The sequence below is a fragment of the Zeus faber genome (assembly GCF_960531495.2).
Source record: "Zeus faber genome assembly, chromosome: 15".
In the NCBI taxonomy this organism is placed as follows: Eukaryota; Metazoa; Chordata; class Actinopteri; order Zeiformes; family Zeidae; genus Zeus; species Zeus faber.
This window is the reverse complement of record NC_137194.1, coordinates 5,852,693-5,880,675: the sequence shown is the minus strand read 5'-3', so window position 1 is coordinate 5,880,675 and position 27,983 is coordinate 5,852,693. Positions and strand designations below refer to the sequence as shown.

Sequence of the window (27,983 nt, the reverse complement as noted above, 5' to 3'; positions counted from 1 at the left end):
ACACTCCCTCATGGCGAGTGCGGTATGAACTGTGTGTGTGTGTGTGTGTGTGTGTGTGTGCGTCTGTTTTTGATCCACTTCAACCGGATCAATACATCCCAGAATGCAGCGGGAGCCGGTCCGGGGCTGACGAAAGACTTTGTGTCTCCATGTAACGTAACCCCCGTCCACCATGTCCCATCACCGCCACGCTGTGTGTTTAACTTTGAATTCACACACACACACACACACACACACACACACACACACACACACACAGTGTATTAATGTAACAACATATTTGTCTGTGCAGCCTGGGGGCACGGGGGGGGGGGGGGGGGGTCGCAGTGTTTACTCTTGCTTCTTGTTTGCCACTGTTCTGTTTGTGCTGCAGTTAATATTGGACAGTGGTCAGATTTGTGTCTGTGGGGGGGCACAGGCCACACACACACACAGACGCACACACAGACGCACACACACACACACACACACACACACACACACACCAGGGGTGGGGGGTAGAGGTAGAGGACTCAACCCCCCCCAAAAAACCCGGGGGCCCAACCCCCCCCATCTCACTGCAGGATTAATGGCCGACCCCCCCCAGTCGCTGCACGCGAGACGGCGTCGCTCCGTCAAGGGCGCTTCCGCCGCTCGGCCGCGTCAAGCGGAGCCGGCGGAGCCCGCAGCCCCGCGCTGCACTGCGCCGGGGGGCCGGGGATGACACACGGTGCAGGAATGTTCCCTGTTTGGGAGATAACAGCGTTTCCCCCTCAAACGCCGGTCGCGGCGTCCGGAGCGCTGGACGGCGGCTGGAGGCGAGAGAAACCTTTGACCTCACACAGCAACCATCTGAGATGGAGGGGGGGGGGGCTATAAGCTGTATATCCTTATATATTTGCCTATTTCTGTTTTGTATTTGGGAGATTGAATGTATCGTTGGCCATTTTTATTAAATTTTAATTATTATTTACTTTTTTTTTTTTTTTTAATGCAAATGGTCTGTAGAGAAACACACCAACCCTCACCCTGACTGAGCTCCCTCTCTCCCCCTCCCTCTCCCTCTCTCTGGCCTCGACCCCCCACAAGAAAAATGAAAATGATGAAAAAAAAAAAAAGACGACGAGAAAAAAAACAGAAAAAAAAACCCGCTGACAACGCCGAGTTCATTCACTCGACACATGACACTGGGCGGCGCGGCCGCACCGTCGGGGGCGAACAAATGTCGCCGTAGATCTTCTCCAGCGGTCTTGGGAGTCCCAGGGGAGCGCAATGAGGAGCTGACGTGAACTCATTCAGACTCCAGTCCTCCTACGGCGTCGGTGATTGATCCTCAAAGGACGCCGGAGCTGGGATTAAAACGGCCTTGGTGTATGGGTAAAGTCCATGGCCGTGTGTGTGTGTGTGTACAGTAAGTATCGTTGTATGAACCCAAAACCCAACTCGACACTGTTCCTCCCACCTCCCTGCTCTTCTTTCTCTCTTTTGGCGACTTGGCGTTCCGAACGTCAAGCTGCTCCACTTACCAAAACAAAACAAAACAAAACAACAACAACAACAACAACAAAAAAGTCTGAGGCGCTCCGGCCTCGATCAGACACGCCGTGCGGTGAAAGGCGGGACCCCCCCCTCCGTTTTCGAAACTTGCGCTTTCCCTTCCGACCGCGCGGCGACTTGAACGCGTTAGAACATTCACAACGCGAGGCGGAGGAACGCGGCGCCGCCGCCGCCGCCGAGAGCAGAGTCCATGTCACCCTGAGCCGCACGTCAACGTCACGGTCAAAAACAACTTTTCAGGAGCGAATTTTGGTGAATTACCGACGACGGCGGCGGAAGTTCCGCAGCAGTTAGTGTGAAGGTAGTAAGTTCATTAGAAGTGCTCACCCGGTGCCGTTAGTCCCGTCTCCCTGCCGCCGTCTGTTTCCGAATCTCCCCGGTTTGTCCAACGCTCACATTTTGCAATGTTGACTCCAGTCCTGCCCACGCACACGCACACCCACACACACACACACACACACACACACACCTAAAGAATGTGTGGAAAGGGGGGTATTCCAGAACAATTGAGAAGTTCCATCTTCTGACACGTGTGAAGATTCACCACCCCCCCCATTAAACAAACATTTGACTTTCACCGACGGCTTTATCACCGAGCGGGATTTGCTGGAAGCGCCGGGGACGTGAGCCTGGACGTCCAGAGGAATCCGGGGGCCTATCGGCCCGGAGCCTCGTTAACGCATTCCCTCGCGCTGGGAGTTTGTAAACAGCCTCTTGTTCTTCGGGGGGTTGATGGATGGTCCCTAACTGACTATCCTCCCCGCGCGTGCGCGAGTGTGCACGAGTGTGTGCGCGCGCACACACACACACACACACACACACACTTTGCCACTGTTTCACAATCACAGGCTGCACACTCACTCCTTAATTCTTGCAGAAGTCCTCCATGAACCCGGCCTGATAGGCCAGCGGTGACCCCGCTTCCTTGCTGGGTGGGCCTTTCAATTAATAAATTACACTTGGCAGGGGGTGTGTGTGTGCGCGTGTGTGTGTGTGTGTGTGTGCGCGCGCAGAGGATATCTATATATAAAATACACACATACCGACTGGACTAATGAAGAAGAACAACATGGCTGTCAGGGCTCTCCAGCAGCAGGTCACCCGCACACGCAACCCCCTGGGTGTGGAGTGGAGGGTTCGAGGTCACGGGGAGGAAGAGGAGAAGGAGGGGTTAGGGTAGGGAGCCGGGTTCAAAGGTCAAGGCCTGCAGTAGACCTTGGCCTCTGCTTGGCTTGAAAGAATAAACTAAATTGGAAAGTGTGTGTGTGTGTGTGTGTGTGTGTGCGGTTGTGTGTGTGTGTGGGGGGGGTGGGGGGGGGACGGAGGCTCAGAACGCGCGACGAGACGCTGTGATTTGACCCCGGTCCATCCAGAGGAGGAGCGTTGAGACGGGGGAGGACAGACAGATTATTACTTTATATGCATGGAAAGAACAGCTGGGACAATGTGGAAGTGTTATGGAAAGATGATTTAATGTTTGGCCACCGTACAGCTGACCCAAGTCAACATACACGACAACAGTACAAAGAAGGATTTGTGTTACATGTGCAAAGGCGTGTGTGTGTGTGTGTGTGTGTGTGGGGGGGGGGCCAATTACGGGGGCTTGTCGCCTCACTCGTGGGTGTGTCGACTGAAGAACAAAACCAAAAAAAAGAAAGAAAAAAAAGTGCCAGTGTGAACAAAGAAGGGTAGTGAAAAATATTTTTGGTTCAGCAATAAAAAAAAAAAATATAATGCTAAAAACCCATGTGACTTGTACAGGACAGCCAGTGTCGGCAATTAAAACGAAACACAAAAAAATAAAATCTCTCCCATTTTACGAGGGATAAAAAAAAACAACTAAAAATTAAAAAAAAAAAAAACACAATCTAAAAATTCACAAAATTTTAAATAACATTTTTTTTTTTGATTGAAGCAGCTGGCTTGACATTAAATGAATAAAAACAAAACCCTAATACATTAGATTATGATGATTCTTTTTTTTTTGTTTGTTTGTTTCCAGTTCATAACGGACACGTCGCTTCCTCTCTGCGAACCCACCGAATAAAAAAAAGAAAGTCACCGAGCGACGGCCGGGTCGCTGCGAGGTATTCAGGTCGACGGCGGTGGTTCCGTGACGCCTTATCATCTCCGTTTTCTTTCTCCAAGCGTTTGGAACCTTCGTGTTTCTCCTACAGTCTTAAAAAAAAAAGCCTATATAAAATCAAAAGCGATGAGGCCGTAAACTTAAAAACATTAGAGGAACATTTGAGGTCACGAGTGGATGGGAGGGGGTTGGGATTTGAACCCCCCCCGCCTCTTCTCTTTAAAATAAAAAAAATTAAATTAAAAATTAAAAGCAAAGAAAAAGGCGATCCAACCGAGATAGGAATGTGTGTTTTTTTCTGGAAGGGGTGGGGTGTTCCGGTGCGTCCGGGTCGTCCGCTCGGTGAGGCCCGCCGACGTCCTCGGGCTCAGCCCAACAGCGCCCGGGTCTCGTCGCTGTCCGGTGCCGGCGGAGCTTTGCGGTAGACTAGGAATTGCAAGGAGATCTGGAGACGCGCGGCGGGTCAAGGAAACGTGAGGCGAGGCTGCGATTGAAGAGCGGGTCGACGGAACCGGGCGAGCGAGACAAGATGGAGGGAAAGGGAAGGGAGCGGGCTGGACGACTGACCAATTTCCAAAATTGCTTCTTAATCTGCGGCAGGACCCGCATTCTCTGAATTTACTTTGTGGCATCGCAGTGCTAAAGAGCCTGGGGGGGACTGTCCGCTCACGCTTACAGGTGAATGTTTTTCTTTCCGACAATTTTGACCCTTGAGGGGTTGTTCTCCGATTGAAGAACATACAAGGGCCAGTTCAGGTACATGTTTACATACAAGGATAAGCGCCGTCAAAGTTAATGTGCGTGATTAAAAATTAAAAATATAGAAATATAGAAAAAATATATATATATTTAAATGTCAATTTTCAGCCCCCAAAAAAGATGCATTAATCTCACCCTGCACCTGTTTGGGAATACAGGTTTACAAATTTTGCGGTTAGCTGCGAAAATATAAAGTCAGCCACACACACACACACACACACACACACACACACACACACACACACACGTACATACACGTACATACACGTACATACATACGGGGTAAGCGATCGCCGATGGTGCCCTTTTCAACAGGGCACCATCGGCGAATAGGGCACCAAGGGTGAATAGCCAAGGTAGGCAAGATACATCCATGAGGAACGTGTCCTCGGTGCACCTGCGATGTGCTGCTCCGTTTGCCCAGAGTGGCTAAATGCCTTTGAGCTGGGGGTCCATGTGCCTTTTCTTTTTGAGCACCTGCCCCTTTTAACATCTCTGCACGAGGCTGTGGAGCGGGGAGGTGAGATCCGATCGCCAGTGATTACTCAACAGCTGAGTGGAGAGGGCAAGAGGGCGAGCTGGGCCCCCTCCCCGCTTCAAATTAGAAAACGATAAACTGCACTTACAACGTTTCAATGCTCATGTTTTTCCATGGCAGAAACTTTTTAATTTTTTTTTTTAATCTTTTTTTTTAATTGTCTGTCATCAATATCAATCACGGTGGGTGGAGTAGATCGCCGACAGACGATTTAATGACACACACACACACACACACACACACACACACACACACACACACACACACACACACACACACACACACACACACACACACACACACACACACACACACACACACACACACACACACACAAGAATTTAGCACTTACACGGGACAAGGGTGAGACTAAGAAAACCTGCTGCTGTGCTGACATTTATTTTAAAGGATACGATGACATCGAGGGTGAGGGTGCCCAGGCTGCCTATGAGCCAGGGCAGGTGGTGGATGACGTAACTGCCCTCGCCCTGGCCCCGCTCCGGGTTCTTCAGCAGCACGCTCAGGCCGTACGTGGTGTTGCCCAGGATCACCAGCGCAAACAGAAAGTACGACACGCCCTCTGTCGACTTCCTCGTGTACTGCGGGGCAAAAAAAAAAAACGAAACGGTTTATTTTGAGTCATGGAATTGTTGAGCGTATCGATACTTTATGGAAGCCTGGATTCCAGTGTCACAGCAATTTGCATCAAAATGGGAAATAATAATAACATAATCAGAAAAAAAATGGCTATATGCAATAAATCTGAGGATTACGTAAAAAATGTATATTCAGTAAAGCTAAGGATTAACTCCAAGATAGAAAAACAGGGAATGTACAATAAATAAAAAAAAATAAAAATGTGACCCTAAGATAAACAATAAAATTGGCGATTACAATAATGTACTAATAGACAATAAGTGTACAAAAAGAATGAAAGAAAACAACAAATTAAGCTTAGAAATAAAAAAAAAACAAGAAAAAACAAAAACACAAGATATGGACAATAACAAATAATTAAATAATTAAATAAATAAATAAATAACAACAATAATAATAATAAATATAATAATAATAATAATAATAATAATAATAATATTATAAACCTAGCGCTACATTGGGAAACCCATTCTGTAACATTTGCTTCTTCGGGATAAGCAGGTTAGGGATTAGGGCTCATAATTACTTAGAGATTCTAGATATTTAGAGTGAAAGCCCCTCCGTACGCTCCACTCTGTGCAACTTACATTGGTGTACATCTGCGGCAGTCTGGAGCAGAGGTAGAGCAGCGACGACACAGAGCCGATAGAGAAGCCAATTATCTCCTTGGTGGTAAAGGACTGGAACCGGGAGATGGACAGACATTGTAAGATAACGCTCACAACAGCTTCTTCTTCTTTTTTTTTTTTTTTTTAACGGGCTCAATGATTGAGCAAAGAACGCCGCTTCACCTGAATGTTAGAAGCGTCTACGCCGGAGTCGGACAGCAAGGCGCGGCCTTTGAACCCGGAGGAAGGCTCGGGCGCGTCCTCCCGCCAGAGACCGGACCCGGGGAGGGGGGCCAGGGCGCCGCTGAGGCCCAGGACGCATGCCAAGCCCACCACGTTGAGAACCCTCCGACCTGGGGGGGGGGGGGCAGAGTACTCGCTGTCAATACCGGGGAGACCCGACTCTGCGGATTCCACACGGGGGAACCGTGACAAGGGTCACGGAGTAAAAGAGCCACTTGAGTACTGGGAATAGTTGTCTGATAATCTCCCTTTCCACAGTTTGGACGACAACATGCCTGTACCGCGCGCATCCATCCATCTTAAAATCCCTAATGATATCCCTAGTTTCAGATCACCCTTTAATCATTTGATTGCTCAGCTCCGAGCGCCATTTTGTCTGCCCTTGCTGCGCTGTTAAATGACAGCCAATAATAGTATTGTGTGTCAACAGCTTATTCTTTGGGTTTATATTGCCTACATTTTTTACATTTCAGGTTGATTTTCCATTCTTGTGTCATTTTCTCTTTTTTGTGTACAGTCAGCTGTGAGGTTTATTGTATACGTCACTTTTTACCGCAGATATCGACATTTTTCATTGTTATATTTCTAAACGTTTATTCTATTGTTTGTAACAACTACTCTTTTTGTTCTTTGATGTGAGCTGCTGGGACATTGCAATTTTGCGTCAGGGATGACAAAAAATATCTATCTATTAATGAGGGGGGGGGGAATCAACTTACTTCCATACACTCTGTTCCTCGTCAAGTAGTAAAAGTACAAAGCCAGCATCAACAGGTCGGCTATGACGTAGTAGACCGCCGTGTAGGTCTGGACGGGTGAAGCACAGAGATGGGGCGATTAACAGAAAATAACTAGACATTAGAATTGAAGTAAAAAACTGTACCGAAAGTAAGAGTCCGTGTCGGCCATTCCTCTGACGCTCACCTGAAGGGGAAGCTGGTCGGCTAGGAAGGAGCCCACCAGGTTGCAGCTGTCTCCCCCCAGCCAAAGCAGCAAAAACCAAATGGAGAGTGCGCTGTCCATGTTCCCCGTCCTACAAGAGCTATAATACTGTCTGCGGTCGGAACAAACGACAAAAGGCAAATGTCACCGGCCAATCGAACACAGATAATAAGAAAAATAATAATAATAATAATTTTAAAAAAGGCACAGATAGGAGAGGCTGGTTTCGGTTCTCGAACACTTACGGGATCGACGACACCATGAAGCAGAGAATGGAGAACAGGCCCAGGAAGACGCTGGCCATGTCCCTCGAATCTTGGGCGCATTCCCTGAGCCCTTCCCAAACCCATTTCGAGCCATTGGGGCAAATGCTGGAGAAGTTTCCGTCGACGATCATCAATCCCAAGGACTTCTGTGTGGGGGCGCCTTCTGTCCACATATTCTGGTGCGGCGGGGGGGGGAACCTGTTGTTAGAATTTAAAAACATTAAAATGACATCCTGGTCACGTGACTTTCAGCATTGCTTAAGACAGACAGGGAAACCAGATCACAGGGATGTAAATGCAAACTAATCTAATCTCAACCCATTACGTGGCCATATCGATACCAATGAAAAACACTGATGTCCCAAATCTTGACATAGATAACAGATTGATATACTTAAATAAAAAAAACTAAAAAAAAACAAGGCAAATATAATAATACTAATAATAGCAGAGACGGAAAAATCGGCGATATCAACAAACCTAGATGAAAAAAAAATCACTAAAATAAATAAGCAATCCAGGCTCGCGGTTATCGAAATCTATAAAGCCAAAGGTTTGATCCTCCGTTCGGACAAACCGCATACTGCATCTTTTAAATCTGTCAAATTTTCTTCCAGTTGAATCCAACTATTACGGCAAAACCAGCCACGAAATCACTTTTTTTTTTCCCGTTAACACCGACCCGGGCCGAAGTCAAAACAACAACAACAACAACAACAACAACAACAACAACAACAGTCGGTCAACCACTGGTCAAGCTAGCGCGGCGGCGACGCGGCTAGCCCCGTCTACGTGTGCCGCCGTAACCCCACCGCGTCCACCAGAAGCCGCACGTATGTGCGAATATTACTTTGAAATAAAAGGCCACGCAGCGTGGATAAAAACCGACCTTGCGCGTTCAGGGGCTACGAGCGCGGACAGGCTTCGGGGGGAGCGCCGCGGCACCAGCAACTCAGCGCCCGCAGGAGGTGACGACGAGACGCTCGCTCGAGCCTGTAAACGCTCGGCTTTCGGGGGCCGCTGATTGGGCGGCGCGCCGCTGCGTCACGGAGGGCTGGAGGGGGGGGGGGGGGGGGGCAGCAGCAGTCTGCAGCGTGGAGGTTGAGGGTTACAGCCCCAGCGTGACCAACACACACTCACCGTGGGCGTAGCTGCTTCGTAGCTGCTTCATAGCTGCTTTATAGCTGCTTCATAGCTGCTTCATAGCTGCTTCATAGCTGCTTCATAGCTGCTTCATAGCTGCTTCATAGCTGCTTTATAGCTGCTTCATAGCTGCTTCATAGCTGCTTCATAGCTGCTTCATAGCTGCTTCATAGCTGCTTTATAGCTGCTTCATAGCTGCTTCATAGCTGCTTCATAGCTGCTTCATAGCTGCTTCATAGCTGCTTTATAGCTGCTTCATAGCTGCTTTATAGCTGCTTCATAGCTGCTTCATAGCTGCTTTATAGCTGCTTCATAGCTGCTTTATAGCTGCTTCATAGCTGCTTCATAGCTGCTTTATAGCTGCTTCATAGCTGCTTTATAGCTGCTTCATAGCTGCTTCATAGCTGCTTCATAGCTGCTTCATAGCTGCTTCATAGCTGCTTCATAGCTGCTTCATAGCTGCTTTATAGCTGCTTCATAGCTGCTTCATAGCTGCTTCATAGCTGCTTCATAGCTGCTTTATAGCTGCTTCATAGCTGCTTTATAGCTGCTTCATAGCTGCTTTATAGCTGCTTCATAGCTGCTTTATAGCTGCTTCATAGCTGCTTCATAGCTGCTTTATAGCTGCTTCATAGCTGCTTTATAGCTGCTTCATAGCTGCTTCATAGCTGCTTTATAGCTGCTTCATAGCTGCTTTATAGCTGCTTTATAGCTGCTTTATAGCTGCTTCATAGCTGCTTCATAGCTGCTTTATGGCTGCTTCATAGCTGCTTTATAGCTGCTTCATAGCTGCTTCATAGCTGCTTTATAGCTGCTTCATAGCTGCTTCATAGCTGCTTCATAGCTGCTTCATAGCTGCTTCATAGCTGCTTTATAGCTGCTTCATAGCTGCTTCATAGCTGCTTTATAGCTGCTTCATAGCTGCTTTATAGCTGCTTCATAGCTGCTTCATAGCTGCTTCATAGCTGCTTCATAGCTGCTTTATAGCTGCTTCATAGCTGCTTCATAGCTGCTTCATAGCTGCTTCATAGCTGCTTTATAGCTGCTTCATAGCTGCTTTATAGCTGCTTTATAGCTGCTTCATAGCTGCTTTATAGCTGCTTTATAGCTGCTTCATAGCTGCTTCATAGCTGCTTTATAGCTGCTTTATAGCTGCTTCATAGCTGCTTCATAGCTGCTTTATAGCTTTATAGTTGCTTTATATATGCTTTATAGCTTTATAGTTGCTTTATAGCTTTATAGTTGCTTTATAGCTTTATAGTTGCTTTATATATGCTTTATAGCTTTATATATGCTTTATAGTTTTATAGTTGCTTTATATATGCTTTATAGCTTTATATATGCTTTATAGCTTTATATATGCTTTATAGCTTTATATATGCTTTATAGCTTTATAGTTGCTTTATATATGCTTTATAGCTTTATATATGCTTTATAGCTTTATATATGCTTTATAGCTTTATAGTTGCTTTATATATGCTTTATAGCTTTATATATGCTTTATAGCTTTATGGTTGCTTTATATATTCTTTATAGCTTTATATATGCTTTATAGCTTTATAGTTGCTTTATATATTCTTTATAGCTTTATAGTTGCTTTATATATGCTTTATATATGCTTTATAGTTGCTTTATATATTCTTTATAGCTTTATATATGCTTTATAGCTTTATGGTTGCTTTATATATTCTTTATAGCTTTATATATGCTTTATAGCTTTATAGTTGCTTTATATATTCTTTATAGCTTTATATATGCTTTATATATGCTTTATAGTTGCTTTATATATGCCTTATAGCTTTATATATGCTTTATATATGCTTTATATATGCTTTATAGCTGCTTTATATATTCTTTATAGCTTTATATATGCTTTATAGTTGCTTTATATATTCTTTATAGCTTTATATATGCTTTATAGCTTTATAGTTGCTTTATATATTCTTTATAGCTTTATATATGCTTTATAGCTTTATAGTTGCTTTATATGTGCTTTATGGATTTATAGATGCTTTATAGTTGAACTTGAACTAGATGTTTTTTAGCTTTATAGATACTTTATGTCATTTATAGCTTTCTATGTGCTTTACGGTTTTTATATATGCTTCATAGCTTTATAGATGCCTTATATCGTTATATAAGCTTTATAGCGTCATAGACGTTTATAGCTCGAACGTGGGATCGACGGAGGCTGAAATGAACGAGGCCCAACTGACACCGGAACGCAGCACGCTTGGAACGCGAACTGACGGCGGCGGTTGAGCGGAGCTTCACGGAAACTCCGCGTCGGTTATTCCGGCGTCCGTTATCCAGCGCTTTAGTCTCGGTTTGCCGGACGCCCCCCCCCCCCCCCCCCCTCACCTCCCCCGCGTTTCACACGTCCGCATCACATATCGACAAACACGTGCTGGGGCCGGCTGCTCTCACACGCCGATGCGGAAAAACATTAATAACGTCCGACCGGCATCCGCCCCCCCCCCCCCCCCTCCCTCCCGGGTCACGCGGATCGGTGCCGGTGTCGTTTCCAAAACGTGATTACAGCGTCCGCCTCGACGTCACCGAGAGGTTGTCTACGTCCCGGAGCGACTCGGTTTCATTCGCGGGGGTTGCATTTCAAAGGGCAGATGCCGTCACAGTCGCGGCTCACCTGTTGACAGGCGCAGGTGAGCGGTTATATCTGCGGATTAAAGCCCATCGCAGTCCCCATGCTTTTTTTTTTTTTTTTTTTTTAAACCTGTCGAAATACAATTCAATCAGGCCACGACCACTAACAAAAGGCGGTTTCGCACTTGCCAAAAGGTGACCGCAGCTGCTACCTTGTGACCGACAGGTAATTAGTTTCAAAGTGACCCTGTTTCCATTCACGAGGGTCGCATTCAAGCCCATCCCGGCCCTTGTCCCCCCGCTGTGACACCTCTAAAGGGCCGGTACGACTCCCCAAGTGCGGGTTTTCCGCTCGCCAAACTATAGGACGCCGTTTTTGCACTTGCCAAAAAGTGAGCGCAGCTCCCACCGTGTGACCGGACGGCTGTTTGTGTCTGAAACCGCTGCCGCTGCCGCCGCCGCCGCCGCCGCTGCTGGACGGATCACTTAACGGCGAACTTGACGATCACTTCCTGACAACCCCCCCCCCCCCCCCCCCCCCGGTCTGTATGCAAATGCCCCCGGACGATTGTCCTCAAAGCGATACAGACCTAATCATGGGCGGGGGATCGCACCTCCTGCAGCGGATCGATCGATCGGTTTCCTCCTCGGCCCCCGGGGACGGTCACGGTCTGGCGGACTTCCTGGACCTGGACCTGGACCTGGACCTGCGACGGGACAGGCCGCGTCGGGGCCGGTTCCTGCCGCAGAACCGCAGGGTCAGCCGCCAAGTGCTGACGTCAGGTCTGGGTGTCGGCGTCACCGTCACGTGCGGGCGCACACTCACCACCTTGTTGCTTTTATTACTTATTATTATTATGAGTTATAATTGAACTTTTATTTTTTAAATAACAGGTCTTGCCAGAAACCCGAAATGAAGCTTTTAAAACAGGACAATTAAAAAAAAGATATCAGCACTATACACACACACACACGTTTTTAGGACGCAATCAAGGTTCCCAAAAGGGCAATGACCTACTTGGGCTTCAAACAGCCGACTGGCAGTTTCAGTTCCCTATTATATTACTATTATCATCATCATCATCATGCAGTCACTCTCCCGCTGTCTACAACCATCAGAATACGTGAACCATCACAACACATACTGCTCAGTACTGCTGCTAATGTTCCATTATTGTGATTTGTTTCATTATTATCGACTCATTTTTTCCTTCTCAATTGAAAACCTTCTTTGAAAATCCCAACGCTTTTTCTCCGTCCCTTGTGACAAAGGATTTCACTGTTCGCAATCACCCTGTGTATTGCGCATCCGATAAAAGAAAACGCTCGGACGTGACTTGGACGGATATATTACTGGTCAATGGCCAGCATCAAAATTTTAACATTAATTTCACGGCCACTCGCCTCGGGGTGAACACTTTTATACTCACTTATCTTTTGTAATCTAATGCCGATTCAATTTAAAAAAGGACAGTAAATTAGAAAATTGAATAAAAAAAAAAAATTACCCAAATGTAAGAATTGTGAAGGCCTACACACAATATGAAGCACAGGCCACCACATATATATATATATATATGTATGTATATATATTTATAGTATATCAACAGGCTTTTATTGATGATGCACTCAAACATCTATAGGAACACCTTCAGTTGGCTAGAATCTCTTATTTACACACTGCTTCCACAAAATGTCATACAAATACTTGCTAGGTTTCATGTCAAAGTATATTTATAATACATTATGAGCCGGGTGGGGGTGGGGTGGGGGGGTGGGGTGGGGCAGCCATCTTCATGTTTCAAAAAGCAAAGCAAATGTCACGACCGACCTTCAAACATAACAATAGATAGAAAAATTCCAGAATCAACTCCGACTAGCACAAAACAAATCCTTCTTCTTAAAATCTGTACAAGCGAGTTCTGCGAGTGTCCGTGACGAAAGGAAGAATGAGGAGACGCGGCATTTCGGAGCTTCGAAGGCGCGGCCGGAGGTGCGTTCGCGCCCGAGGTGCCGGGGGTCCTTTCTCAGCCGAGGTAAACCTCTCCGGAGCGGAAGACCCCCCCCCCAGTTTTTTGTCCCGTCCTCATTTGATGTGAATGAGCTTCTCGTCCGTGGTTTTTAGCCGCTTGCGCCGGGGCTGGACGAAGTCCTCGTCCGAGTCGTCGGTGGCCTCCTCCTCCTTCTCCTCCTCCTCCTCCACCTGCTGCTGCTGCTGCTTGGGGGGCTCCGCTGCCGGGGTCTCGGGCTCGGGGGTCTCGGGGAAACTGTAGCCGGGGTACAGCTCCAGCAGCTTCTCCTCGAAGAAGAGGCTCACCGCCTTGCCCGAGGTGGCCATCTCCGAGCCCGCCTGCCGGGTGAGGTGGGGGTGAGGGCGCCGAGCGTGTGGGGAGATGAATAGGGGTGAGATGGGGGAGAGGGGGAGGGGGGCGGAGGAGGATAAATTAGAGTGGGTTAGGACTTGTGGTAGCAGGGCAGCTCCTGGCTCAACCTTGTTGTTACGGAGCGTGGTGTCCGTGTCCCCACTGCTGTTCCAGGAAGTGCTGCCGCCATTCAATTTGAGCGTCGAATGATGAGTGAATGTTAAGATTGATTTAGATTATTCCATTATTTTTCAATTTAAGTTACTTATCAATCACGACCCAAAAAAAAAAAGTGAAGATTTTCACTGTGTGATGTAAACAAGGGTTCATTACAAAATGAAATTCAATGACTTTTTATTTTAAAGCACTATTATTATTATTATTATATATTTTTTTCTTTTTCATTTTCAAGGAAGGAACAAATCAAATAAATTTTCAAGGTATTCCAGTACTTAAATTTCTGAGGAGGAAATTCAAGCACCTCAAGGACCTGGAAGGAACCCTGCGCGTGAGCCTTTTTTTTTTTTAAAAAAGCCGGAACGGTGGAGCCTCGAACGCCGCAAACATTTTGTGAAACGCCAGTGGGTACAGGACAACGGTGCTCTGATGGAAAACGGACTTACCTGCGTATTAATTGGATTCTCCTCATCATATACCTGGATTATTCGAGACATCTAAAAAGGGGCAACAACGTTACAACAAAGAGTAAAAGCAGCAGGGGGGGGGGTGGGGGGGTGGGAGAAGGGGGGGAAAAAATAAAAAAATAAAAAAAGGTCACAGCACAAGAAGGCGAAGGGAGAAACCGTCCGCGTGAGGGTTTTGGTGCTGCGAGGCGTTTGTAACCGCACGCATGTCGTCCAGCTGACGTGAGGGGGGGGGGGGACAAAAAATGAAAAATAAAAAAAATCATTCCAACCATATGTGTGAGTGTTGTGGCCCGAAGGCGCGACGTCGATTGTTTGGGGTTGTTTTTTTTTTTTTTTTTTTTTTTTTTTTTTTAAATCGCAAATTCAACAGAATTTGCCACTGACGACGAAAAAGTTGACACAAAAAACGCGAGCACCAGAGTCCGCGTTGAGGTTGTTACCGGGCAATAGAACGCATTTTGAAAAAGGAAAAGAGAAAAATAGAGAGAGGGCCCCAAAAAAAAAAAATTTTAAAAAGTACCCAGAGCACAAAAAGCATAAAAACATTTTGAACCAAAAGTTTGAATTTTTCCTCTTCAATTTTGAGCACAAATGCGGCGTTTACGACACTGAGATTAACTTTTGGGGCAGCTTGCAGGTACGTGAGTAGAAAGCAGATACTGCGTCATCCCTCACTTGCTGAGAAGTGTAGTCAAGTCAGTGGTATTCAAACTGTGGGGTGCGTCCCCCTAGTGGGGCATGGAGGAATTGCAAAAGGGGGGGGGGCGAGAAAATGAAAGATTGAAAAAATAATATATATTTTACGTTAGTGGAGGGAAAGGGGCGTCATATTTTCAGTAGTTCATTAGCCACAAATGGAATGCGAGTGCTCCACCCGGCGTGCCATAAATGACCACGTGGGGCGGTGGCGTCAAGACCTTGAAATCCTGGGGAGGTTAAGAAAGTCTGAATACCACTGTGTTACGTTCACACGACTCCATGCAAATTAGTCCGCCCTCCGCGCCATCGTCGGGTGTGGCCACGCGGGTGTAACCGCGCATGCATGCCCCCCAGCCCGACCCACCCCCGGGACGCCGCCTCCAACCCCCGACCCCCACACTCATGCCACCCACCTCATTGTACTTGGCGCAGTTGTTAAAGACGAGGCGCACGTCCGAGACAAAGTCCTGCGCGGTCTGGTAGTGCTGGGAGCTCCGCACCAGCAGCTTCCTCTTCACCTTCTTCAGGTCCATGGGCTGCTTGATGATCTTGTAGTAGTTGGGCACCTGGGTTGGAGATTTGACTTAGTTTCATCCCGTCAGGGTTGCCCTTTCGGGAACGTTTGGCGCGAGGCCGCCCCGTCGCCTGGCGGGTTTTATCCGTTTTCGACTCTATTAAAAAAAGGGCGTCGGCCCGCCGAGGCCGTTTTTTATTCCCCGGGGGCTGGTGTATGACGGACGCGCAGATTACTTCCAGATGTTGAATGATTACCGTCTGACATTTTCCATACACGTCACTATGGTGAGTGCAACAGTTATCCCGAGTTAGGAACCAAATAGCACGGTGGTTGACTTTGGTCGAGCAGCCTGAGCATACAGGACATCAGGGCGGTACACTTTTTAAGCCTTCCGAATGAGAAATTCTACCCCATCCTAGACCTTAAGGGTGAGTGTTGTATGAGGAAGCTGAAAGGTTTTCGTCGGCAGAAACGTCCCGAATCAGTCCAGGTGGCTCATTCAAACTCCACCGGAAACTATCAACATCCTCCCAAACGATCCAGGAATAAAAACAAAAAAAAACGGGTGCGCTGATTTTTGTCGGAAACAAACATCTCAGCATCTCTTACTTTTGCGCTTATTTTGTGGAAAGGGGGGAAAAAAAAAAAAAAAAAAAAAAAGTGAAGATAAGTAAGGGTTAGGATGAACATGTTATCACATCCTGGAACACATGTGCATCACAACAATATTATTATTGTGCATATATAAAATGCATATATCGGGCGTGTCACGGCCACGGACTTGGGCGAAGTGAGCTGTAGGGATGGAGGGTTTCCGCCGCATGGAGTCAGCTGGATGGGACGGATTCCACATCAGAAGAACAAACAACCCACATGGGAAGCCATTTTTGAAGTCATGTCATCCTCTGACCGAACAAACCTTTAGGAAAAGGCCCAACAATTCAACAGTTCTAATGACACTGGAGGAACGCATCCGTCTTACAACAAGAGGAAAAAAAAAAAAAAAAAACGTTCATGTAGGTGTGTGTGTGTGTGTGTGTGTGTGTGACTTACAGAACTGAGGACCGGTTCCCTAAAACCCACGCTGAGCTCGTGGCAGAACACATACAGCAGGAGACGCTCGCATTTCTGCAACACGGAGAGGGAGAGTCAGCGCGGGGCTTACAGGTTTCATTCTGCTATTACAAGATGAAACGCAAGGACTTTCAATTACTTTTTTAACACTATCCTTTCCCCATTTTCATGGACTTCATGCAAAACAAATGTAAATCACTTTCAATTTGACCATTATCAATTAAATATAATTGAATAGTATCGCATTGTCTATTATTAAAAAAAACAAAAACAAAACACAATTTAAAAATTATTTAAAAATTTGAAAAAAGAAAGACATTGAGTAAACTCCAAACATTAACATGAGCGGAGTTTTTTTCCCCCAGTAATCAGCTGAAGTGCAGATTTGCAGCTTCTGACATTGTGGCGCCCTCAAAAACCTGGGATGTTTGACGAACGTTCAAAAGCCTCAGTAACATACTGTGTCTCTGACAGACGTGACTGGTGCATGGTCAAACCTCAGTAAAAACACACGGTAAATGGTTTGTATTATGGTATTGATATTAAACAGCATGTCAAAGCCTATTTCAGAATCGTCAAAACTTTTTGGTTTTTTTATTCGCGAAAAAAACAGAGAAAAGGTGGATTTCACTGTCCGTCCCCCCCCCCCTCTACACACAGGTCATTTAACACCAGGTCTACAATAAAAAGCCTGAGCAGCATTTAAATTAGGCTTGGGCGATTGGACGAATATATCGGCAATCGCCGACTGTTTTTTTTTTTGTTTTTTTTGGGTGATTGTTTTGCACCATTTTTGTCCTTTTGTTTTGCCAACTTAATGGTCCGTCTCCTCGAGAATTAAAACCGGCAAATAATTAACCCTGTAGCAGTTCCGCCTGCCACAACGGCACCCGAGTGGTGTTTTCAGGGCCCTCCGACACAGAGACACAGGCCAGTGGGCAAGATGGAACATGCCCGGAGCAGATGGAAAACATGTCATGACGAGGCCTCCTCCCCTGTGGGTGTGTCGGGATATGGGGGTTTTACCTGTTGCCAACGACGGTTGCAAAGAATTATCTAAGGCCAAGCGGAGATGGAGATCGAAGGCTTTCTACGCCAGCGTTGGGCGTGTAATTTTTGCAGACAGGGGCGACAAGGGGCAGAAGATATATCCGAGCTGGATCAGTGAGCATGGTTCGCAGAGCACGCAAATATATCGGCAATCGCCGGTTGTTGGGCTGGCGGTAGGAAAAATTTTGACCTATCGCTCAACCCCAATTTTCGAACCCTTTTTCACGCCGTAAAAGCGATTCTAGAAAAGTTACATTATCATTTGAGTAATAAAACCAGGTGAAATATCAATGATCATTGAAAATATTTTCAATGATCGCGTTGTTTTTTTTTTTTACTTTTCAAGCACTTCACCACAAAACGGGCTATTTTCAAGGTATTCCAGTACTTCAATTTCTGAGTAATAGCCCAGGCTTAGAAGACCCCCCCCCCCCGTGTGTGTGTGTGTGTGCGTGCGCGTGTGTGTGTGTTGGCAGGAGTCGTACTGACCCGTCGGTCCTCCGGGTTCAGGCACTGGTCCGCCTTGGCTCGCTTTCCGTCGTCACAGTACTCGATCTCCGGGGTGCTCAGGCTCCGGCAGAACGTGCAGAGGAAGTCGCCCCTTGAAAGACACACATTGTTTTACTTTGGCGAGTTTCCTCCCTAATATGGGTTTCGTTAGTAAAGAAAGGCTGTCTGCGGGTATCAGAGAGGTAAATGCAATGCTAACAAAATACATTTATAGGACAAATTTGAATAAAATGTCAGACTGATTTTTGATTTATTCAATAAAGGTATTGCAGGTAAGTATTGTGGGATATGAACGGTGTTCGGTAGAAGTAGTGTAGGTGATGAACCAGATGATTCTACAAACTGTTAGATCAGTATAAAGGGGCTTGGCTTAATCTAGAATAGCCATATTCCCAAAAAGTAAGCATGGCAGCTAAAATGTTGCTTCAGCGGGAAGCTTAGGGTTTTATAACCTTGGAAATGTTGACTCTTATGCCAGATAGGCTCGCCTAATTTGGGAGGAAAAAATAAAGGAAACTGCTGAAAGATCTCATGAATTTAAATGTAAGAGTTTTCAATGACTTAATGCAGGACATTGCTAAAACTGAATTTCACACATTCTAAGACTTTCCACCTGCAGCCGGAGAGAACTTAACAACATCCAAAGTAGCCTTGCTTGGCTTGCGGCTTCACATCCGTGATTGAAAAAACAGACAAGCTAACGCAGAACGATTGAAGAGGAATTCCTAAATGTAACTTGCCACTTAAAGGCTAGGCCCAAATAAAAGAGACAAATTCCACGCTGAAGCCAACATGATGCGGCATTTTATCATGCTTAGTCGTCCATGCGCTCTATGTGACCCTGAAAGGTCATGGGTCAGGACCGACCGAAGTCGGCCGAGCACCTACTTGGGGAAGATTTTGATGGTGGGGACGTGGCACTTCATGTGGAAGACCTTGGGGCAGCGGTCGCAGCACAGCAGGTCGCCCCCGTTGATGCACACGGCGCACCAGTCCTCGTTGGGGTCGTCCTCCTTGTTGCTGGAATTCGTCGCCGCAGCGGCGCCCTCGGACGGGCTCTTTTCCGAGGTGCCGTTGGTGAGCGGCGCGCTGGCAGGCGTGCTGCTGTTGTCGTTGTTGTTGTTCTGGGAGGATGTCGACGACGACGACGAAGAGGCGGCGAACGCGGCCGTCACCGTGGCAGTGCTGGAGCCGTTGTGCCCGGAGCAGGGCCTCTCCGACTGGGGCTCGGCTTTGATTTGCTCCCCCTGGTTCCGGATGGCGTCCTGGCCGGTGGACACCGTGCCCAGCACCGGGAAAGGGCTGTTCTCAGGACTGTTCATCTACAGGCAGGAGAACAAAAGAAAAGTGTGTCACAAGGACTGGCTGGTTACAGAACCATGTCAAATCTCCATCTTTTTACATGAAAATCAGTGGGATCAACTTTTGCCAGAAAAACTTTGAAGACATGTGTTCCAATCTTTTCTTGACAAAAGCTACTTCCCTATAGTCTAAAGTATTATTATTGTTCTTATAATCATACATATACACACACATAAAAGTATATACTACACTCTTTTTTATGTTGTGGCTGACACACACACACACACACACACACACACACACACACACACACACACACACACACACACACACACACACACACACACTATTATATCTCATACAAGGCATTCTGAAAAATTACATGGCGATTAGAATCACAAAAGCAGGGGACATATCACAGGTCTTCAATGATGACGTGTTTTTTTTTTGTTTTTTTTCAAGGACTTTCCAAGCACTCGAAATCCAAGCACCAGGTAGGAAGCCTGTATTGTATACAGTATTATTTAACATCTTGTTATGCACTTCTCTACTTGCGTTTTTTTGTGCCAGATAACAACTGTATGGATGATAATCAAGGGGCTGCCGTGAGTGACTATTTCCAAGGGGACTTGAGAGTGTGAGGTCTGAGGAAAACCGAAACCTACCATGCAGGCGCTCCTCCCCGCATCTTTCCCTCGCTCCGTCTTGACGGAGGAGAAACCCGATGCAGGGCAGCTGTAGTCTTCCACGGGTTCCTGCTTCACCCTCACCTGCTCCGCGGGAGCTGCGGCCCCGGGCCCCGACCTCCCTGCAGAGCTACAGCTTTGGCACGCACGCACACGCACACACACACACACACACACACACACACACACACACACACACACACACACACACACACAGGTATGTCTTATGTGTGTGAAACAGTTTGTGTGATTTGCCTAATTGGACAACGTCATGCCCTTTGCTCATATGCACATTTCAATGTCAATGTTTAAAGCAATACATGGTTTCAGCCCGAGGGTAGGTGCTGAGACGCAATACGATTACTATCGCTTTCTCTGAGTGTTCTCCAACTCTTTTGGGATGTTGCAAGCGTTGGGAGTTTTAGAATCCGCTTTAGTCTGCACTGATCCATCGACGGAGCAAGTGTTCATTTTATCCCTCGTCATTATACTTGGAAGGGGAATCAAAGTTTTGCTGGTGGATTTGGAGCCAACTTGGTTGCGACATATTTATCGGATGGTAAAGACAGCTTCAAACCAAATTCGGCAAACGATGAGAACAAACCGGAAGTCCATCCATTCCTGTGGAGGGTCCAATTGCGGAGACAAAGGCTGTGACACGCTGCAGTGCGGATTGCTTTACGTTTTTTCAACTCGTGTGACAAGTTTTGGTTCGACAGTACGACCGGAAGTGACGTCGGTCGAGTTTTTTATTAAAACTAAGTAAATAAGTCACGCATTTCAAAATAATCAGGTTATTATAATGTTATCGTTGGATGTCACCATATTCACTGTCAATAAATCTCTCTGTAAGTGAATTGTGTGTATTTTCTTATTCTGTTCGCTCTTTGCAAAAGCTACATAAAGGCTGTTTTAAACTCATTCATGGAACACGGTAAATGTCCAGATGAGAAAACTACTCGCTGCTGTTGTGGGAAAGAAAAACAGCTCTCCCATTTTCCTTGACATATTTTGTGACGCGAAACCCAGACACAGTTCATCCAATGGCCATTCTGGGGACGATCCGACTGCCGCATTATGGACGAGCTGAAGCAAGCTTTAGACGACCTGGACCAGCTCAATTCAGTTCAACCAGCGAGGACACACTCAAGTGGAAATCCCCTCGATATCCATATTCCCCTGACGTGCCACACATTGTGAGGGTAAGTAATTCTGTGTCGGCCTTCATCCACAGAAATAGTATTTTATTCCAAATAAGGCTGAGTCTGTCGTCGGTCTGCCGACCTTGGAATCACTTCCATAAATTTGTTTAATGCGTCACTGTGTGTGCTGGTATTCTTGCTCCCTACCTGCCCCTGCTGCCTGTGCTGGAAGTACTGGAGGGCCGTGCGGGGGTGTGAGCGTTGGACAGGCCTGTAGACAGAAGGAGAGAGACAGTATTGGGAGGATTTCCTTGTTTGGACAATTTTATCAATGGCAAACCCAAACCCCCCCCCCCCAGTCAGAAAACAACGGCTTTGAAAAGACAACATTGCTGAAGTCACTGAATCTTCAATCTTTTTCATTTTTAGGTGTTTAAAAATCTGTCAAAAGAAGAACTATCTAAATTACTATAATCACAAACCTAAAAGAATCTTGCGATATGCATTGAATCAGCATTTAGACATACTTGTAACATCGAATTACAAACACACCTTTTATCTAAAGCGACTCACCACGAATCAAACAACCAAACAAGTGCATATCAGAGTCATCGCCAAAACAATGAATCAAATCAAAGGGCTGATTTAAATTGAAATCTATACTACAAGGCTCCCCGCCGATCCCCCTCCACAGCAGAGGGCACCAGGAAGTCTAGGAACTTCATCACAACACCTCAATTTGTGTTTGGCGGCAGATATTTTCGGAAAACCGGAAACGATGGCAGAAAATCAGGGCCAGAGTCACGCCGTCGTACCAAAGCAGGCAGTACCTGAAGAGCCGGGGGAGTGGGTGGAGGGTCCAGGCGACGGGTTCATGTCCACGGGGTTCAGCTGGGGGTGCATGCTGGCCGAGATGTAGCGACTCAGCAGGTGGCCCAGGTTGCTCGAGCCTGCGTCCTCCAGCTTGGAGCGCAAAGGTCACAGCGAGGGCGGGAAAAACAAGAGCTTGTCAAGTCGGAATGAATTGAAAGAGAGTGTTGGGGAGGGATCAACACGGTGGCTTTCGTATCCCTGTTAGGCAGCGTGTGGGCGTGGGCGGGTACCTGTATGGGAGGGATCTCGGGGAGGCAGGGCAGGTTCTCGGGGTTGGTGACGGAGGGGATGAGCTCGATTGGGCCGAGGATGGGGCTGGTGGTGCCCCGGTGGGCGTGGGCGCTGGCCATGCTGGCACTGGTGGGGCTGGTGGGGTTGGCGTTGTGGAGCGACGCCACCGGGAAGGGCCCCGCGTGCCCTGGGTTGGAATGCTGCACGGAGAGAGGGAGGAGAGGAGAGAGAGAGAGAGAGAGGGCGGGAGGGACGGAGGGAGCGAATGAGAATGAGACACAGTCACTCAAGCCGAACTGTATGTATGAAGTGCGGCGTGTGGTGTGATGAGGCCGTGGAATGCAGGAACATGCACTGGGGATGAGATTGCATGCTGCACAACACACACAAATGTCAAAGTAAGAAAAAGGTGCCAAACCCCCGACTGTAGTAAGACACGAAACCTTTGGTGGCTCATCTCAGACTCTATTGACAGCTGCACAAAAAGAAAGAGTGGCCGGATATAGTGCAGGTTGCTCTTCCCTAGCCGTACATGCAAGCAGTACATGTGGACAAGGGTCATAAATGTGCTTCACAAAAGTGAGAAGTTAGTTCTGCGGCTGTGTATGCATATCAGCGGGGTGGGGACAAGCGCTCATTCTTTGTGGTTCTGCAACGTAAACAACAGTTCGGCTTCACGCGTTTGTTGGATCAAATCTAAATCGTCAAAAATCAACGCCAATTCCTTTCTTCGTTGTACGCCATGATCAGGATGTGAGACTTAGTTCCAAGAAATACTTTTTAAATTAGACAATTTGTGATTTTATTTGTAGTTATTTCTAGAACTGTGGTCTGAACATCCTCTGTAAGCAGACCTGACCACCTTAAAAAGGTGAAACATCAAAAACACAGCGATTCAGGAAATCAATCTTTTCGATACCGCAAAACATACATGAGAGCAATTAAAAAAAAAACAAAAAAAAAAAAAAACTGATGTTCTGTTTGGATTCAGTCTACAGGAAGAAATAGGTTTTCAAAATGTATTTGGAACCCGTTTTTCTTTTCAACCACACTGCGGGCCCACCTCACCGCTGGCATCTACACACCGACCTCGGCTCAACTTTGGCTGCGTGGATCAAATTCTCGTCGCGCTTGCGCGATACGGAATCATTGCTCTTCTAGTGCTTTTCTTACGCCTTACCGAAAACCTTGTGTCGAACAGCGGACAACAACAATCAAGGAGTCAACTACCACCAGTGAAGGACATTTCACATTTTAATGGTTGCCTGTAGCCTGTGTGGGTGTGTGCGTGTGGGTGCGTGCGTCTACCTGTCTCTGTAGCTGGGGCTGCATCATGCTGGGGTACTGCTGGCCGTTGAGTCTCGGCTGGGCGGTGGGCATGCGACCGGGGGGCGGGCCGGGCAGGCGCATGTGGTGGGAAGAAGGGTACATGGGGGGGCCCGGCCCGCCGTTCATGCCCCCGGGACCCCGGGGCATCTGCTGCATGCTGATGAGTCTCGGGGGCTGGAGGGGGGGGTGAAAAGACAAGGCAGGAGAGTTCACTCACACACACACACACACACACACACAAAACACACAAAACCTAGACGGGTGACATTGAATTTTCTGATCAAACAGCGGGACGCAGAATTCATAATGTTCCGAATGGCAAAACAAACATCCCTGGGCGTGCACCTACACCTGTCTCCACATGGAGACCTTATTAGCGAGCTTGTTTCAGCAAGTCACACTTTTCTCTTATTTACTTCCCCGTTCTTTTACTTTTTCCCCTTCCGCCCGACTTTTGACATCCTACTATTTCGACACGGTTAAATCCATCAATGCCGTTTGAACTTTAACATGTCAGCATATTCGGGAGTGGTGCGCTTTCGCGATAATTTTTTGGTGGAACGTTGGGTTTCTAGAGGGGTGGAAGTTGGGGTTTAAAAAAAAAAAAAAAAAAAAAAAAAACAACTAACAAACATGGGTATGTTATACACAGAAATGTTCAGCTCTGCACACTTTCACTCACATGGAAATATCATAGTGATGACATTCATCCTTTTTCCATTATTTATCTGTGAATGCCCCATTGATTAGATTAAATTAGATTCAACTAATTGTCATTTCACAGAGTACAAGTACTATCAAATAAATGGGTAAAATGCATTTCTCTGCATTTTACCCATCCTAGTTACTGATGTATCTAGGAGCAGTGGGCTGCCATATACCGGCGCCCGGGGAGTGGTTCTTTCATATACAGTGTTTTTTGGAAGTTGGAGAATGACCTTACCATTTCCACTTCTGCTATTAAGGCTGCCACATCTGCATTTACTTCTTCCACCACTACTACTATTACTACTACTACTAGTACTGGTGCAATTAGTCAGGCTACCATAACTACTTCTGCTACTACTTCTGATTTTACAAATTCCACTGCTGCTTATACTACTTCTGCTTCTACTACTACTTCTTGGTCTGCTTTTACTATTTCTTAACACATTCTCTCTCTGATAATTAAACAAATTAAACTTTTAATTACATTTTTGAACATTCTTTTTTAAACATCTTCAACCTAAAGCAAGCAAACACGTTGTCTTCAGGAAATTCAACCTTTTCTAGTTTTGCCTGTTTTTTCACCACATTAACTTGTTTGAATTTCCAATGTTGACTTTTAACCCCCCTTATCCATACACCACTGTTGACTTTAAACCCCCCCTCATCCATACACAAGGCATTTCACAGTTGTAAGAACTTTTGGAGAAACAATCTTTCTTTGTGTGTCCGCACTGCAGGAACTAGGAGCGATCGTAGTTCTTAGAACGCCGTTTTGAGGGACATTTTTAGACCCTACTCCAGAGCAGAGACTAAAAGGAGGAACCTTCAGTGACCCAAGTGCACGGTGATAGGTCCGGACCTAAGTCCACGGTCCCTCGCCGGCTCCTCGGACTGAGGACAGTAAGTCTGCCTGATCGAGTGGCATCGCTCTGGGTGGGGACCAGCCCACGTACACTCATCGTTAATAAAATTAAATAAATAGATAAATAAATAAGAATATTATTTTAATTGTGGATGTATTTATTTCATTTATTTTCAGACATTAATTGAATGAAGAAAAAAAAAATCCATCTACAAGGCCTCGTTTCGGAGTTTGCACCTATTTTTCGTGATGCGCACTGGTGCGCATCGGGCCAGTGCGCATCACAAAAATCGGTGCGAACTCCGAAACGAGGCCTTGTAGATCTAAAATGAGCAAAGACCCAGCAACTGGAGTGCTTATTTCTCAGCTTAAATTTGTTCAGAAACAGATTTGGGTGAAGCGATAAGGGGGAAATCAGCCAAAGTTACCGAGTGAACACGACACGGACGTCGCGCTGACGTCACTTCAGAGTTTCGTGTTAACAGTGCCAATGCAACCAGAACTAAAGAGCCCTTGAAGGTACGTAGTTGTCGGGGAAGCTCCCCAGTTACCAGTTCCCTTCAGGGAGTCCCCAGAACTGTTCGGTGCGAAAACGCCAAATGAGTTTGAGACGCTCAGATGGCAGCGCTGGGCTCAAAAATTCCGAGATTTATATTTGACCGGATAGATTAAAATACAACCAAACTTTCGCTATGTGACAGCCAATCATATAGCAAATAATAGATTAAAATTAAGTTGGTGTGTAATTCAGGGATCAGGTTAAAAGTACATTTTTTACTGCGTGTGTGTGTGTGTGCACAACTAAAATGGGACTGGGATATGGCAGGGTGCCAGGAGTTGAGCGGTTCCTGAGCTGTTACACACTTGTACCACTGCCCGAGGGGCTCGGTGGAAGCCAGGTGTAAATGACTATTTGTTAGGGGGGAAGCGGTAAAGCGGAGCAGCGGGACAGAACGACTGGATGATATTATTTACGAGGCAAACCACCAACAACGCCGCGCCGATTTCCTGCAAAGGTCAAACAAAGTTCCAAGTGCGTGCTCATCTGGGAGTGATAAAAAAAGAGGTTTAAGAATCAAAGCAGCGGTATTGGACTTTTGAAGATCGGACGGAAACCACGGGGCACAGCTCCAGCAGTGTTTTTGTGATTGTTGCGGTCAACAATGTTTTGATGACGGAATGATTTTGCTGCGGCGGCGCTCTCAGGCGCGATGCCGTTTCTTAACAAAAAATTGCAAGTCAAACAAACAAGGCTTCTTTTTCTTTTAAACTACCAATGAAGAGAGTTACATGTAATCACAGAAACAACTGGAAATATTTTGGCACTCGTCTCATTCTCATGTCTCTAAAACATAAATAACCATCGGCCCAAAGTAACCGCGTTTGCTTGGGTTCCAGGAATAAGTCGGTTCAAACTTTCAATCCAAGATACATTAAGCACCAAATGAAATCTGTGCTGTATGACAATGCGCTGATGGTGTCGTTGGTTCCGTCCCATCAGGGAAGGGGCCACAAGTTTAACGCAGAAAGGCTGCGCCAATTCTGTTAAATCTTGAGGAGATTAAATCAAATTTGCGGTGATTATTGCCAGATTACCGAGTCTTCTACGCAGCCCCCCCCCCCCGTTCAACAGGATCTGGTTCATTCTCTATGGCAGCCAGCGACAGGAAGCGACATCGACCTCGGCAACACTAAGCGACGGCGGGGAGGGTTAAGCCGAGTGACAAAAAAGGTTGCGCTCGCTTTCAACTTTATGCAAATGAGGCGTCACGCAGTGAAGCGACAAACCGGACGAACCAATAAGATGGTCTGCCTGGTTTGAAATAGGCCACCCAGATTCTGGATATCGATGAAAGGTCCCATATGACGAAAAACTCACTTTCTCAGTGCTTGTGCACATACATCCACCCGGATGTATGTGCTGATGGGCCTGCTAACGCACAAACAGAAATAAGCCAACACAGCCAGTGTTTTTGTGAGCTGCCCTTGTCAGAAAACACGCGATGCAACAAGCCATTCAGAGGTGCCGTCAAGTGGAGACTCGTTAGAATGAGATCGCCCCATCTGAGTACCTCCCCACCTTTCTGAGGTGCGCCATTTTTCTCCTTGCACACGCCGGACCCGCTAGCATTATGTCGGAGCGAAGAGCCAACATGGGAACTACTCCGTTGTTGGCTGCACAAACCAGAACAAATATTTGAAAGGACAGTGGAATCAATGCCAACTGTCCGTGACAAAACTGCAGATGAGGGAAATAAAAAAACAATTGTTCTGTATGTTTATTTTGACGCCCAGACATACCTGAGACAAACCTGTCAACCCTCCCGGTTTTCCCCGGGATTCTACTGTATTTTCCCTCTCTCCGCCGTCCCCCTGTTTATATATTTTTCAGGAAATCTCCCCATTTTTTTACTTTTCTAAAAAAGATATGCATATATATTTTTTAAAGGTTGCCAGTTACGTTTATGGTAGGCCGCGTGATCAGAGCGATCTCAGTTCCGCCACATTTGAAGCCAGACACACACACACACACACACACACACGCACGATAAAAGGAGGGGTATAGATCAGGCTTAGGTCGACTGATGATCCAATCAGCAATCGATTT

At 46.5% G+C, this 27,983-nt stretch overlaps 2 protein-coding genes across 3 annotated transcripts in view; both read right to left on the bottom strand.

Moving 5' to 3' along the window:
- Positions 1–3,072: 3,072 nt before the first annotated feature.
- Positions 3,073–7,791, bottom strand: slc66a1 (solute carrier family 66 member 1). The gene is made up of 7 exons (XM_080015143.1): positions 7,615–7,791; positions 7,352–7,481; positions 7,147–7,234; positions 6,368–6,537; positions 6,164–6,256; positions 5,333–5,518; positions 3,073–4,067 (listed from the first exon to the last, which is right to left on the bottom strand). The coding sequence occupies exons 1-7, from the start codon at positions 7,764–7,766 to the stop codon at positions 3,990–3,992; spliced, it is 897 nt and encodes a 298-aa protein (XP_079871269.1). The 5' UTR covers positions 7,767–7,791; the 3' UTR covers positions 3,073–3,989.
- A 5,214-nt stretch (positions 7,792–13,005) lies between these two features.
- The window catches only part of trim33 (tripartite motif containing 33), a gene marked incomplete at its 5' end in the record, with an annotated part of 26,600 nt that continues 11,622 nt past the window's right edge, over positions 13,006–27,983 (bottom strand). The window contains 11 exons of one of the 2 annotated variants that reach the window (XM_080015127.1): positions 13,006–13,732; positions 14,369–14,419; positions 15,505–15,657; positions 16,662–16,736; positions 18,222–18,333; positions 19,131–19,564; positions 20,210–20,366; positions 21,580–21,643; positions 22,203–22,335; positions 22,476–22,676; positions 23,785–23,979. In XM_080015127.1, coding sequence (XP_079871253.1) covers positions 13,469–13,732; positions 14,369–14,419; positions 15,505–15,657; positions 16,662–16,736; positions 18,222–18,333; positions 19,131–19,564; positions 20,210–20,366; positions 21,580–21,643; positions 22,203–22,335; positions 22,476–22,676; positions 23,785–23,979 — 1,839 coding nt within the window. In that variant the 3' untranslated portion in view covers positions 13,006–13,468. The remainder of the gene's footprint in view (positions 13,733–14,368; positions 14,420–15,504; positions 15,658–16,661; positions 16,737–18,221; positions 18,334–19,130; positions 19,565–20,209; positions 20,367–21,579; positions 21,644–22,202; positions 22,336–22,475; positions 22,677–23,784; positions 23,980–27,983) is intronic. The other variant, XM_080015126.1, reaches the window with a different exon arrangement.